The sequence below is a fragment of the Triticum aestivum genome, chromosome 7D (genome assembly GCF_018294505.1).
Source record: "Triticum aestivum cultivar Chinese Spring chromosome 7D, IWGSC CS RefSeq v2.1, whole genome shotgun sequence".
In the NCBI taxonomy this organism is placed as follows: domain Eukaryota; kingdom Viridiplantae; phylum Streptophyta; class Magnoliopsida; order Poales; family Poaceae; genus Triticum; species Triticum aestivum.
In genome coordinates this window covers 19,757,478-19,770,518 of record NC_057814.1, presented here as the reverse complement: position 1 = coordinate 19,770,518, position 13,041 = coordinate 19,757,478, and the positions used below count along the sequence as shown (strand labels likewise).

General features: G+C 42.9%; 2 protein-coding genes across 2 annotated transcripts; both read left to right on the top strand.

Annotated features, from left to right (window-relative positions):
• Positions 1 to 4,294: 4,294 nt before the first annotated feature.
• Positions 4,295 to 7,973, top strand: LOC123167663 (GDSL esterase/lipase At5g62930). The gene is made up of 8 exons (XM_044585493.1): positions 4,295 to 4,491; positions 5,062 to 5,208; positions 5,302 to 5,423; positions 5,510 to 5,587; positions 5,680 to 5,817; positions 6,400 to 6,476; positions 6,961 to 7,125; positions 7,563 to 7,973. The coding sequence occupies exons 2-8, from the start codon at positions 5,130 to 5,132 to the stop codon at positions 7,717 to 7,719; spliced, it is 816 nt and encodes a 271-aa protein (XP_044441428.1). The 5' UTR covers positions 4,295 to 4,491; positions 5,062 to 5,129; the 3' UTR covers positions 7,720 to 7,973.
• Positions 7,974 to 9,566: 1,593 nt separating this feature from the next.
• LOC123166376 (uncharacterized) lies at positions 9,567 to 10,745 on the top strand. Its single transcript, XM_044584172.1, has 2 exons — positions 9,567 to 9,831; positions 9,914 to 10,745. The coding sequence occupies exons 1-2, from the start codon at positions 9,752 to 9,754 to the stop codon at positions 10,494 to 10,496; spliced, it is 663 nt and encodes a 220-aa protein (XP_044440107.1). The 5' UTR covers positions 9,567 to 9,751; the 3' UTR covers positions 10,497 to 10,745.
• The last annotated feature ends 2,296 nt before the right edge of the window (positions 10,746 to 13,041 follow it).

Sequence of the window (13,041 nt, the reverse complement as noted above, 5' to 3'; positions counted from 1 at the left end):
TAACATGGCCCCTCTTACCCCCTCTTTTCACAGGAGAGGTAAGAGTATAAAATAGATCTTAGCCGTTGATCTCATTAATGAATGGCTTGATTAACTCTTACCTTCTTACCTCACATGTAAAAAGAGGAGGTAAGAGGGACCATTTTAAAATTTGCCCAGGTAGAAACACTAGCTTTTCCAGGAGATCTGACGGCTGACTCCGCCCTGATTGGCTTTTGCATCAGTGTTGATCTGTGATTTGCGAGGTGATTCTTGCTGAGCTTGGTCATCCCGTCTGCTAGTGCCGATGGCGTGCTGCTCTTCTCCTCAATGTAGAAGAGCAGTAGAACGTGAACCTGAACACAAAACGAATCAAATTCACAGCCTGTCGCGCTTCCGCATCCTGCTCTTCTCCTCAATTTGTGCTAGAGCATTCCACATCGAGCTATACAAGATATTATTGACGAAGGCACGAATGCCAAAGTGTTAGGTATGGTTGAACACATGGCGGAAGTCTGGAACATGCAGTCAGATTCCAGTGACCCACTACAAATCAAAAGAAACTTGAAAGGAGGCGCAAATGGCAGTTGCTTAGGCACAAGGTACACAAGGCGGTGTTTATATTGGCCTTTAGGATTGCAGGTGCATGTTCGGCCACACACCAAGCAAGTAAACAAATGGTCCCGCCAAGCCATCAAGTGGTCAGAACAGAATCCCGCAGGCGAGACGAACATGGGTAGCACCACCGGAGGATCATGTAGAGCTCAACACTGATGCAGCTATATCTAGAGATGGAAACTATGGTTCGTTAGCTGTGGTCAGCAGAAATTCCGGAGGAGCTTTTCTAGGTGCATCATGCATTACGGTAAGGAATATTTCATGTCCAGAAACACTTGAAGCTATGGCAATTCGAGAGGCTCTAGCGTTGGCGGAAGATCTTTATGTGCAGAAGATTCAGGTGGCCTCGGACTGTAAGACAGTGGTGGACGGAATTAAGCAGGGCTCTTTTGCGGAATATGGTGCAATAGTACATGAAATCAAAGAACATTCGACTGTGCTTTCATCTTGTAATATAGTCCATGAGTATAGGAGCTCGAATACCAAGGCTCACAATCTCGCTAAGCATGCTTTAACACTCGGGTTTGGCCGTCATGTTTGGTTTGGTCATCCCGATGATCTGTTACTTTTACCTGTAAATATTGTGGTGAGTTAAATAAAGCTTAGGGAGAGTGTCCCAAAAAATATGGTCCATGTATTATGGTCTAGAGGACATGATGTGTCCGCTGCAACTGAGTAGCGTGTCTGCATCCCCTAGGACTGCTTCTTATTTTGCTTTCCTCGCTTGTGAGCTATTTAATAACAACAATACTAGAAGTTTGTGTCGACTAGTAGGTCGTTAAGCTTGCTGCCATAGGAGACACTCAGCATTATATATGCACACAACATTATTGATATTACTAGCATGGTGCAACATAGTTGTTGGGGATGAGTACCATTACATGCATACCGAATACATATCGATAAGTAGTACATTTATGAGCATGTGAGCGACTTTTAACATGTATTAATTGACTGGAAGGAAAATCATGTATTATATCTCCCGTACATTTGGTTCAGACATGTACAATATGTAGTTAGTGATTCATTCTCGAGATTGCTTTCACTTGGCCACAACTTATGGCCTATGTACATGCTGAAATCGTGAATGACCCAGTATGGCTAGACACAAGTAAATCAATTATAACAAAATAGTACAAACATATATATACTTTCATCCGAAATATGAAGAGCAATTAACAAGCAATTTCTTGGAGCAGTTTAGAAAAGCTTACACGGTCAATATACTCAACCTTACACAAGTAATATTTGGATCTTTGAACTTATACCTTCCTATTAACCGACCAAGCAAATGTAAACGCCGGTGCATATTTTAATTTCTCTATTACTATTTTTACGGAATGAATGACAGCCTTTTTCGGGGATCTGACGGCTGACTCTGCTCTGGTTAGCTTTTGCATCAGGGTTGACATGTGATTTGCGGGGAGACTCTTGCTGAGCTCTGTCATCTGGTCTGCTAGCATGATGGTGTCCTGCTCTTCTCTTCAATGTAGAAGAGCAGTAGAACGTGAACGTCAACCCAAAACGAATCAAATCCACACCTTGTCGCGAAACTTGAAAGGGGGCGCAAATGGCAGTTGCTTGGGCACAAGGTACACGAGGAGGTGTTTATGTTGGCCTTCAGGGTTGTAGGTGCATGTCTGACTGCGCACCAAGCAATTAAACAAATGGTTCACGTATTGTGGTCTAAAGGACATGATGTGTCCATCTACAACTGAGTTGCGTGACCGGAAACGAGAGGGCAAGGGATCCCTCAATTAACAACTAAGCCACCTGACAGTATTAAACATTGGTAGCTCCACGAACTAGTACCACTTCCTTTTCCAAAGTCTCCCATTCCCGAACACATCACAAGATCATTATCTAATTTCCTTCTTCGGGCATGCATCCCCTAGGGTTGCTTCTTATTTTGCTTTCCTCGCTTGTGAGATATTTAATATCAGCAATAGAAGTTTGTGCCAACTAGTAGGTCTTCAAGCTTGCTGCCATAGGGGAGATTTAGCTTTATATATGAGGACAACCTTATTGATATTAGCAAGGTGCAACATGGTCGTTGGGGATGGTACCATTTTGCATTGATTTTGTATCGGTAGGCAGTACATTTATGAGCATGGGAGTGACTTTTAACGCCTATTAATTGACTGGAAGGCAAATCATGAATTTTAGTAGAAGATTATTCTGTATCTCTTGTATATTTGGTTCAGATAGGTACACTATATGTAGTTAGTGGTTTGATCTTGAGATTACTTTCACTTGGCCACAATTTAGAGCATATGTACATGCTGAAATCATGAACAACACAACATGGCTAAGATATACGTAAACAAAATACAAGGAAATAATACATACATACTTTCATTAGAAATATGATGAGCAATTAACATACAATTTCTTGAAGCAGTTTAGAAAAGCAAACATGATATGTATACTCACCCTTATTTCGTGACTACTCTTCAAAAGTATGCTAGTATTTGCCTCAATAATGTTACAACGACAAACATCAGTTGGTTTTTAGACATATACCTAAACCTTTCTTAGTTTACGAGAAGGGAATTATTTTTCATTCTCGGGGCTCAGATACAACAAGAGATAATTGCAAGAGTACAAACAATGTCCCAATAAACACTAAAAATGATGATGGCACTTTATGCCTACCATAGAGATTCCTAATCTCCATAGCAAGATCTACGAGACATGTGTGTTGGTTGATGCCATGAGGAGCCTCTATCACTAGCAGGGAACACACTTCTTCTTCAACACCTATCATTGCCTAGAAAACTTCAACTTTTCAAGAGGCTCTTCCATCAATGACATTTCTACGATAACTATGTTCTTGTATATAATTAAACATTTCAGATATATGTTTTTGATGGTCTCACATTTGATTTACTTATCCCTCTCATTATTAGCTAAGATACATGATAATTGATGGCAAACAAACATGTCTGCACTTGAATTGGTTTCTTCACATCGATGGGTGCGAGAGAAGCAAAAGCAAGATCATGACATCTCTCTCTCTCTCTCTCTCTCTCTCTCTCTCTCTCTCTCTCTCTCTCTCTCTCTCTCGGGGTGGCGAGGCACTGTTTTCTTTTGATGCCGAGGGGCTGACGCGATGGCATGCCAGGAGTACTAAGTGCGGGCAAGGCGTTATACCGTTTTGTTTTATGTGATAAGCTGTGGGAAACTACCCTCCCCCCAGCTCTTTTCCATTGTGAAGAAGATGTCTGTGGAAATAAGTTAAGCTCTACCTTAAAATGAGGTCTTTTGGGGCTTTTGCTTATTTAGGTAATAAGCTGTTGTAAGCCTCAAAAGAACCGGCCCTTAAATGATGTCTTGTGACCACCTTAGTTTTTGCCTTTTTTCAAAAAAATAAAAATTGTTGTGTGCAATCTCTTTAGTTTTTTCTTCTATATAATACTCTCTTCAATTCAGTATTATAAGATGTTCTAACTTTTTCTGATGCAGAGTATATACAGACGCATTTTAGTGTGTTTGTTCACTTATTTCAATCTTTTTTTTGCGAGATCAACCATTTCAGTCTATATATGGTCCATATTAAAATATCCAAAACATTTTATATTTGCGAACGGAGGGAGTACTCTATAGTTTATTCTTGTACTGTTTTGGCTTTTATAAAACCTAGGCCGTTGGATCTGCTTTGCAGGGCAGAGATGAGAGGCTAGGTTGGCCTGCCTTTATATTGGCACAGCTAGCGACTGAATCTCAGCGCACATCCCGTGGAGGACTACAGGAGCGAGACGGCCCGCCGCCGGTGGAATCGAACGCGGCGGCGCCCACCCCCAACCCCCCGAGCCAGCCGGCGCGTGCTCCTCCGAGCTCCGCCACTCCGCACCGCGAGGCCGACCTGAATCACTGATGACCTGATCAGAGCAGGTTCGATCCGATCCACCCTCACCCTCCTGTCCCCTGATCTAGTTTGCTCTCCGTGTATGAATCTAGGCGTCAACGTTAGATGCTTCTAGATCAACCCGTGCCAGGCAGTAGGAGCCCCAGATCTTCTTCATTGAGCTGGCGAGGGGAGCGGCGGCTCGATTCCTCTGCTCTCCCATGCCTTCCTTCCTTCCTTCAGTAATGGACCTGACCAAGATTCTCCTTCTAGCTGCTAGCTATGAATCAGGATTCATTATCGTGGACTGCTGCCTGCAACTCCAAAATGATTTCAGCTTTTGCTTGCATCAAACGTCCGTCTAGTATGTAGGTTGGTGGGATCGCAAGCATGCTTGGATTCCTTTGTTCTTTTATGCAACCTGTGTTGTGTGTTTATATCTACATACATACACATCTGCTTTAATTGGTCAGCCGGCACATCGGTTCTCTGTACGCCCGCATTTGGACGCTCTTGTGTCGAATGAATTTGTGTCTGTGTGCTCACTACTTTAAAACTGTCTGCTGATTACAGTACCTGCTCTGCTCTAACCATAGCTGCCATTTTAACTCTTGCAGATCAGGGGGGAAAGATAAAGTTTTAGGGGCCCTAGATACTCCTGACTGCAAATAGGTGCCTAGCCTCGATGGCGATGCCTGGATCCTGCCCCTCGACGGTGGCCCCGTCAGCCGGCCATCCTCCCATCTGCCTCGCCGATGCTTCAGGTGGTTTGCTGCATTCCTCTCCCACCCTCACCTCGCACACTCCCGCCAACTCCAGTCCCTCTCACACAGCTCTCTGACTTTTGGCTTTGGCAGGGCGAGCGGGATCCCAAGACATGCTGCGGCCGCGTCTGGTGCTCTTCGGCGACTCCATCACCGAGCAGTCCTTCCGCCCTGGCGGTTGGGGAGCGGCCCTTGCCGATACCTACTCCCGCAAGGTCGAACCAGAACCCAATGATTCTCAAATCCCTGTCGTTTCCTGGTGTATCCATGTCGATATCCAGTGTTTTTTTTTCTTTATCAGGCCGATATTGTTGTCAGAGGCTATGGTGGGTACAACTCAAGATGGGCTCTGTTCCTGATCCAGCGCATCTTTCCCCTGGTACGAACGGCTTGCATCCAGCTGCTCAGGTGTTAAATTATGGGATTATCACACTGATATCTGTGGTAAGTTAATCAATACTCCCTATGCAGGTTGGCTTGCCACCCGTTGCGACGACTATATTCTTTGGCGCTAATGATGCAGCGCTTCTAGGACGAACAAGCCAGCGGCAACATGTTCCGGTTCAGGAGTATAAACAGAATCTCAAAACAATTGTTAATCACCTGAAGGTGTGTTTGAAACGAAAAATAATAATGTACCTAACTAGTTTGAACTGTACGAAAGGGGAAAGCTTATATTTGCTTTCGGAACTCTGACCTGAAGCAGTTTCAGACTAGCTGTAACTCTGCCTGTCTGAAGGTATATATCTGTGGAAAAGTGGATTGGCTTGCTTAGGATCATAGGTTGCTGGAGTCTTAAGTGTGATTTCTACCGCAGGAAGATTAAGAAGCAGTATTGACATCTTGCTTGTCATCTGTCATACAGAAGTTATTGAACCTCCATTTCAGAGTTGATGGCCAGTCATTTAACTCATTGGTTTCTTGAACTGCCTTTACCTAATAATTAGTACTGTAGGAATAGAAACATCAATGTTGATACGGCAGCATCGACCTCAGGGTCTCCTGATCTGTCATACAGTTAAATGTGTTGCATTGCTTAAAAATTATTGATCTTTCTTATGTCTAGTTGAAGTAGGTATATGCTGAGATAAATTTACGTCGGCGTATATTTTCAATAGTATTTCTTTAGGGGCAATATGAGGTATCAGTCCTTCAAATTATTTGTATATCTGACATTTCATCACAACACAGGATTGTTCCAAGTCCATGGTAATTTTGCTTATCACTCCACCTCCTATCGATGAAGATGGAAGAGAAAGATATGCACGGTTGGCATCACTTCTCCTCTTGAACTGTTCATGTTTGCTCTCGAAACTTTAGTGACTGACTGGCATGGAAAGAAATAAATGAGAGCCAAGAAAGCCGATACCTTTTCTGTCAATTCTACTCATGCCCAGTTTGTGGTTTCCTAACATTTGTTGCCTTTTTTTTTATAATGTGCTGTTGAACAAGTACTAAAATAGGAAAAAGAGGGTCAAACAAGCACTCAGATAAGCAAAAGCGGGTGGGAAAACAAGATTATGATAGATCCATGGCAATGGCAAGCCTTAATCTCTGTCTAGTATTTTGGAGCTACTAAATACTGGAGTTCTTTATTGTGTGGGAATGCTTGAGTTATGGAATATTATAATTCATTTGTTATTTGTCATTCATGTTATCTGCAGTGACTGACACGTTTCATTTTCCACAAGCTTTACTGTATACATCACATGTAATTTGTTAGTTGTTGATTGTTTGTATTTTGTCCTCAAGATCACAGTATGGAGAAGATGCGAGGAGGCTCCCTGAAAGAACAAATGAAATGGCTGGCGTCTATGCAGGTCAATGCATAGAACTTGCCAAAGAAATGGATGTACAGTGTGTTGATCTTTGGTCAAAGATGCAAGCCACTGAAGGTTGGCAGAAACTTTACTTAAGGTAATTAATGCCTGTCGAAATTTTAATTCCCCCTGTTGCCATTTTTAATAGAACGAATGATATGGTTTAATTCCCCCTGTTCCCAGTGTGTTGATCAGTAGCATTTTTTTTCTCACGAAGGCAAGATAAGGCTATTTTACAATACTAATAACTTGAAACTTTTAGACAACGTCATCTGCTTTGGTATATCGTGCATTTACGATGGAATTAAAGATAGCATGGGTGCATTAATCATCTTTTGATACTTTGGAAACCAGGCAAGCTTCAACAATAACTTTTTCCAAGAAAGTTGTCGAATCAGGCTAGTCGTTCGTGACCACCTCACAAGTGGCTGTTTGCAACCTGTGCATATGAACAGAAGCTTGTTAAGAAGCATCCATTACTGCATGCTTTCGTTCTGATCGATCAATTAAATAACTGTTTTCATCATCTCGTAGTGATGGACTGCATCTGACGCCGGAAGGAAACGCTCTGGTCCACAAGGAGGTCGTCCAGACCTTGAGAGGCGCTGGTCTGAAAGCTGAAGATATGCCACATGACTTCCCCCATCATTCCAAAATCGATGGGGTTTACCCGGAAAGGGCCTTCCAGTGAAGTGGTTTCAGGCAGTGTGATGTTCAAGTTCTGAACCGCTTGCTTCCTCGTTCTTTTTGCTTTTCCTTGTGTTTTAATTTTTTTTTCTTTTGGTGTGAAACTTCTGAACTGTGAAATTTCACGTCCATTTTTCAGCCCATTGAAATAGTTGGGTGTGCCATAGAAAAATTACAAGTAGATGACATGATTTTTCGGTGGATTGCTGCTCAGATTGTCTCTACTACAATTTACAATACAAGGAACACAGTGGCTAATGTTTGATAGTGCCGCGACATAGAGTACCTGCATTAGAAATTGCATTTCTTTGGTGCATTTCTTTCGATTGTCAAAAGCTAACAAACCCCTTCCCCTTGAAGATTGTGTTTTGGATACCTGGGGACAAATGGCCGGCTTGTCATCTCCACACCTGGGAATAGAACTTACATTCTTGTGTGGTTTTCTTTCTTGTGAAGAACACAAGAGAACCTGAAGAGTATTTGCTTTAGACATTTTTGTCATCTTTGATTGCGCGAACATGATTGTTTGTTTACTCCCACTTTGTGCTTGCTAGTCACACTGGAATATGTGCCTTGTTAAAGGATATATATTTTTTCTTTTTTCTTTTTGAGAATTTGCTAAAGGAATCTGTTTTAGACCCTTGTTCTAACTCTACACCAGGACCCAGATGGCCTCTCTCTCAGGGTACAGCTGCTGTGCCTTTTAGCTGCACTTGGTAGCTATCATCTCATGGTTCTTCGAGACGCATCTCATTCTTCAGCGATGCTCGCTGCTGAGGCTTGGCCATTTTGTCAAAGGTTTGATACTCCCTCTGATCCATATTAATTGCAGCAACAATTAATATGGATCGGAGAGAGTATTTTTTTTCCAAGGTTTTTGCTATAAATTTTTTTTGCCGAAGAGTTGGTGAAGAAGTATTATTCCAGATAAAAAGGGCAGAAAATATACATCCCTTTCGGGGAGATCTGCATGCTGTCGTCGACGAATGAGGCTGAGGCCGCTGAAATCCGTTGAAAACTTGGGTCACAAAACACGTCAAGCTCCCGGCATGGCGCGTCTAGCTTAGGCGCTCTTTCGATAACAAAATAAATAAATCTACGTGTACTTGCATTTGTCGAGAGCTTTCCGATACAGGTTTGTCTGAAAGCTTGTCTGAGCGACACCTACGACAGTCCATGCGCGGAACTAAAAGTGTGATCCCATGTCGCTAGTAATTATTTGTCCATTGCTTAATTGTTGGTAATCTTAGTACACACACGGATGTTTATACTAGTATACAAAAATACCACACACAACTATTAGTAAACGAAAAACTCGTATTACACGGCCTAAGATTACCAACAATTAAGCAAAAATGCTACACACGGATCTTTAATGGGCTGCAACGGGCCCCTTCCATCTTACTACTAAACTCCCCCCTGATTTTCATTCATCTCTTCTTCCCAATCATACCTTTCCACGTCAGCACGTCCTGTAAAAGTCCGTGAAATTATTCCGTGTGTAGAGCAAAGCTCGGCTGTTAACCCCAAAATTTTGTTACAAGTATGTCAAAAACATCACTGGGAAAGCACCTGGAATATTTATATGCGGGAATTTTGTGAGGCCATTGCGTGTCCGTTTCCGACGGAAAGGGCGGTCGCATGCAGCAGCGCGCGCGTGTCTCCGCTCGTCTCCTTCCACCGCATCCATCACCGACCATCGTCCCTTCCCTCCCCTGTCTCGTCAATGGCGCCGCTCCGCGTGTCGACACGCCATTCCCCGCACCCTCTTACCACTGCTCGTCCTGCACCGGGCTTGCGCCTCGGGGGCAGCAACTCATTAATAAAGCCACCGCCCATCCAAGAAGAGAACTCGACCTCAAGTCTCAGCTCCACCCGCGTGGATAAGCTCGCACCGCTCGTGCTCTGCTCTCCCTCCCAGACACACACACACACACTGCACACTACACACGCTCTCTCTCTCTCTCTCTGCTTGGCGATCTTCTGTACCGAGCTCGCGAGGAGGAAAGCCGCCGCCGCATCGATCTCTCTCGACCATGGCCGCGCGAGCACTGACCGCCGCCGGCCGCCGGGTGGCCGGCCGGACCGGGACGACGCCTCTTCTCGCCTCCCGCAGGTAACTAACCAGCTCTGTTTACCATGCTAGCTTGTTGTACAACTCTCAGTCATTCATGGCAGCATCGTCCTGTGTGTTTCAGGAACGGAGTCAGCATGAACCACTCCTCGGCCAGCGCGCGGCGGGAGGAGGAGCCGTACAAGGACGTCCGCGCCGCCGCTGCGGCGATGACGGGGGCGCAGGTGGAGGCGGCGCTCAACCGCAAGAACGTCGAGGTGCTCCAGGGCGAGGAGCACGTCGCCACGGTGCTGCCGGACGAGACCATCGGCGGCGCGCTGGACGGCGGCGAGGACGCGGCGTGGGTGCCCGACCAGGACACGGGCGTCTTCGGCCCCGCCCACGTGGATACCCACGGCGGCGGCTCGGCTGCCGCTCCACCGCACCTGTTCGGAGGTGCCACGGAGGGGTCAGCGGCGTCTTCGGCCGACCAGGACACGGGCGCCTTCGTCCCCGCCGATGCCGATGCCGATGCCTACACTGACACCCACGGCGGCGGCGCGCGTCCCGCCCCACCGCACCTGTACGGAGGCGTGGGCGGGACGGCGTCGGTGCTGGACCAGGCGGTGTTCGTCCGGGAGGAGGACATAGAGGACGTCGAGAAGCCCGCCGCCATCGACATGGGCAATGCCAACGCAGACGTCAACGGCAGCATCAAGAACTACTAGTGCAACTTACTTAGTTCCATCGATCAGTCGGTGCTCTGTAGTTTCAGTAAGCTAGTTAGTACTGCCCCTGCCTCCCTAGTGGAGTAGAACAGAATAAATCACAGGCGAAGCTATTCAGTAACGTTCACGTGCTTGCTTACCTATTTACTCCCTTTGTTTCAGAATAATTGAAGTTCTGGATTTGTCTCAACTCAATCTTGTTTAAGTTTGACAAGACTACAGAAATATATACTATTATCATCTCGAACGCCAAATTAGTCTCAATAGATTCTTTATTAAATACTGGCAGAACACGGCGCGTGCATTGCAACGAAAGGAAAAAAAATTCATGATCGTGGCCATGATCACATTTTGCCCGATACACTCCACTCTCATTTTTGTGAGATCGTGAACAATTTTGAAAGTCATGAACATTCTTTTCAACTCACAAACATATCTGAAATCATGAATATTTTTTATAGCCATGAACATTTTTTCAGATTTTCAAACATTTTCTAAAATCATAAACATATACATATTTTCGATGCATGAATATTCTATACTATTTGTAATTTTTTTAAAGAAAACTTGTGAACATCTTTAGAAACATTTTTCTTCAAAAGGCAGACATTTCTAGAATCAATGAATATTTTTTGGAAATTGGCAAAACAATTTATGAAATTACCGAACATTTTTTACATTTTTCAAAATGCATGATCATCTTTTGAATCATTGAACATTTTATGAATCAATAAACTACTCCGTATTTTGTAAGTCAAGAAGAGTTTTTGAAATTTTAGAATATTTTTAATTGGTGAATTTTTTTTCAATTTCGTTAACCATTTTTAGTACATCAATTTTTTCAAAATCCATAAACATTTTCTGATTTTCCGAACATTTTTCTAAAAATTGCAAACATTTTTTGAATCCACAGCATTTATGAATTATTAAACATTTTATTTTAAAATTCTCATTTTTATAATTTTAGAAATTTATTTGAAGTTCCAAATTATTTAAAATAGAAAAATGAAAATAAAAAACGAAATTGAATAACACGCCACCGAACATGGACCGGCCCAAAGAGGCGCGTTGTGTCTTCTCCCAGCGTGTAGAGGGCAGTATAGAAGGTTGCTACTGCGTGGGCAGGCTCAAGCGGGGATTCTCCTGCATGAAATGTTTTTGATCACTTATAGAAGATATCGAAGGGAAATATTTTGCAATTTTGGAGGCAATTTCATCGACGTACCCATGAGCTGCAATGGGAAACAAAAATATTACCGCCTAGCCAAATATGTATGGTTCAATACTCTAACAGAATACCCATGCGTTGCATCCTCTATTTTAACATGGTGGCCCGCCATGTTGCCACTTATCTTTCGTCCCATCCTTGCTGATGATGGTTGTGATGTCCATATGATCACAATATATTCGACGTAGTAAATCCCAAGGTTATGAGCTTCTCACTGCACGCCACACTTGTCATTGTGCCGCGCAAAGAAATGTTTAAAACTCTGAAAACAAATCTCATCGAGCACGAACTACTACCAACGCCTAGACATATAAAGACTTCCCACAAACTAATCAAACCCTACACATAAAAAACTTCATGAACGCCTACTATGAACATTTCTTATGGTGAGACGACATTTCTTGAAATGCATGAACAATTTTCGAATTCATGAATTTTTTTGATTCAACAAACATTTTTTGAATCGATTTGCTTTTAAAAATAATTGGGGAACAACTTTCAAAATTCGTGATATGTTTTAGAATTTTTGTGAACATCTTCTAAAATTTCATCGATAGTTTTTCAGATTCATGAATATGTTTTGAATACATGATTAATTTTTTCAAAATCATGAACATTATTGTATTCCCCGACCATTTTTTCAAACCATTTAAGATTTTTAAAATTTCATGGACATTTATTTTTCAAATTCCCGAATATGATTTGAATACATGGCCAGTTTTAAAAATCATGAGCCTTTTAATTTCGCGAGAAATTTTGGAAATAATGATTTTTTATAATATGCAAATAGTTTTTTAAAGTAACAAACATTTTACGGTTTCCCAAGAATTATTTTAGTTCACGAACATATTATGATTTGTCATTTTTTTCTTCAAAACTCACAACTTTTTGAAATTTGGAAAATTTTGAATTCCCAAAATAATTTAAAGAAGGAAAAATAAAAAATAAATGAGAATAGGAAAAGCAAAATGGAGAAACAGGGCGTCATGCGGCGTGCATGGGCCGGCCCATGACCTCGTGCGGCGAGGAGAGAAAAGGCGAGAAAAAGGGTGGGTAGAGCTAGGTATCGAACCCGGTTTCAGGCGTGCAAGATTGAGTGCTTACCCATTGGGGCACTTCCATGCTTACGAAATCAGGAGTCATCACTCTATAAGAACCGAACGCCATGGTGTCTTTGAAATAAAATCGAATTGTTTTCAACACTTACGGGTGACATAGTGGGTAATTTATAAAAAACTCTGGGTGCAATTTTCATGACGTACCTCCAGAAGCAATAGCCCCTTTATTATTAGGTGTGTGTGTGTCTATATATATATA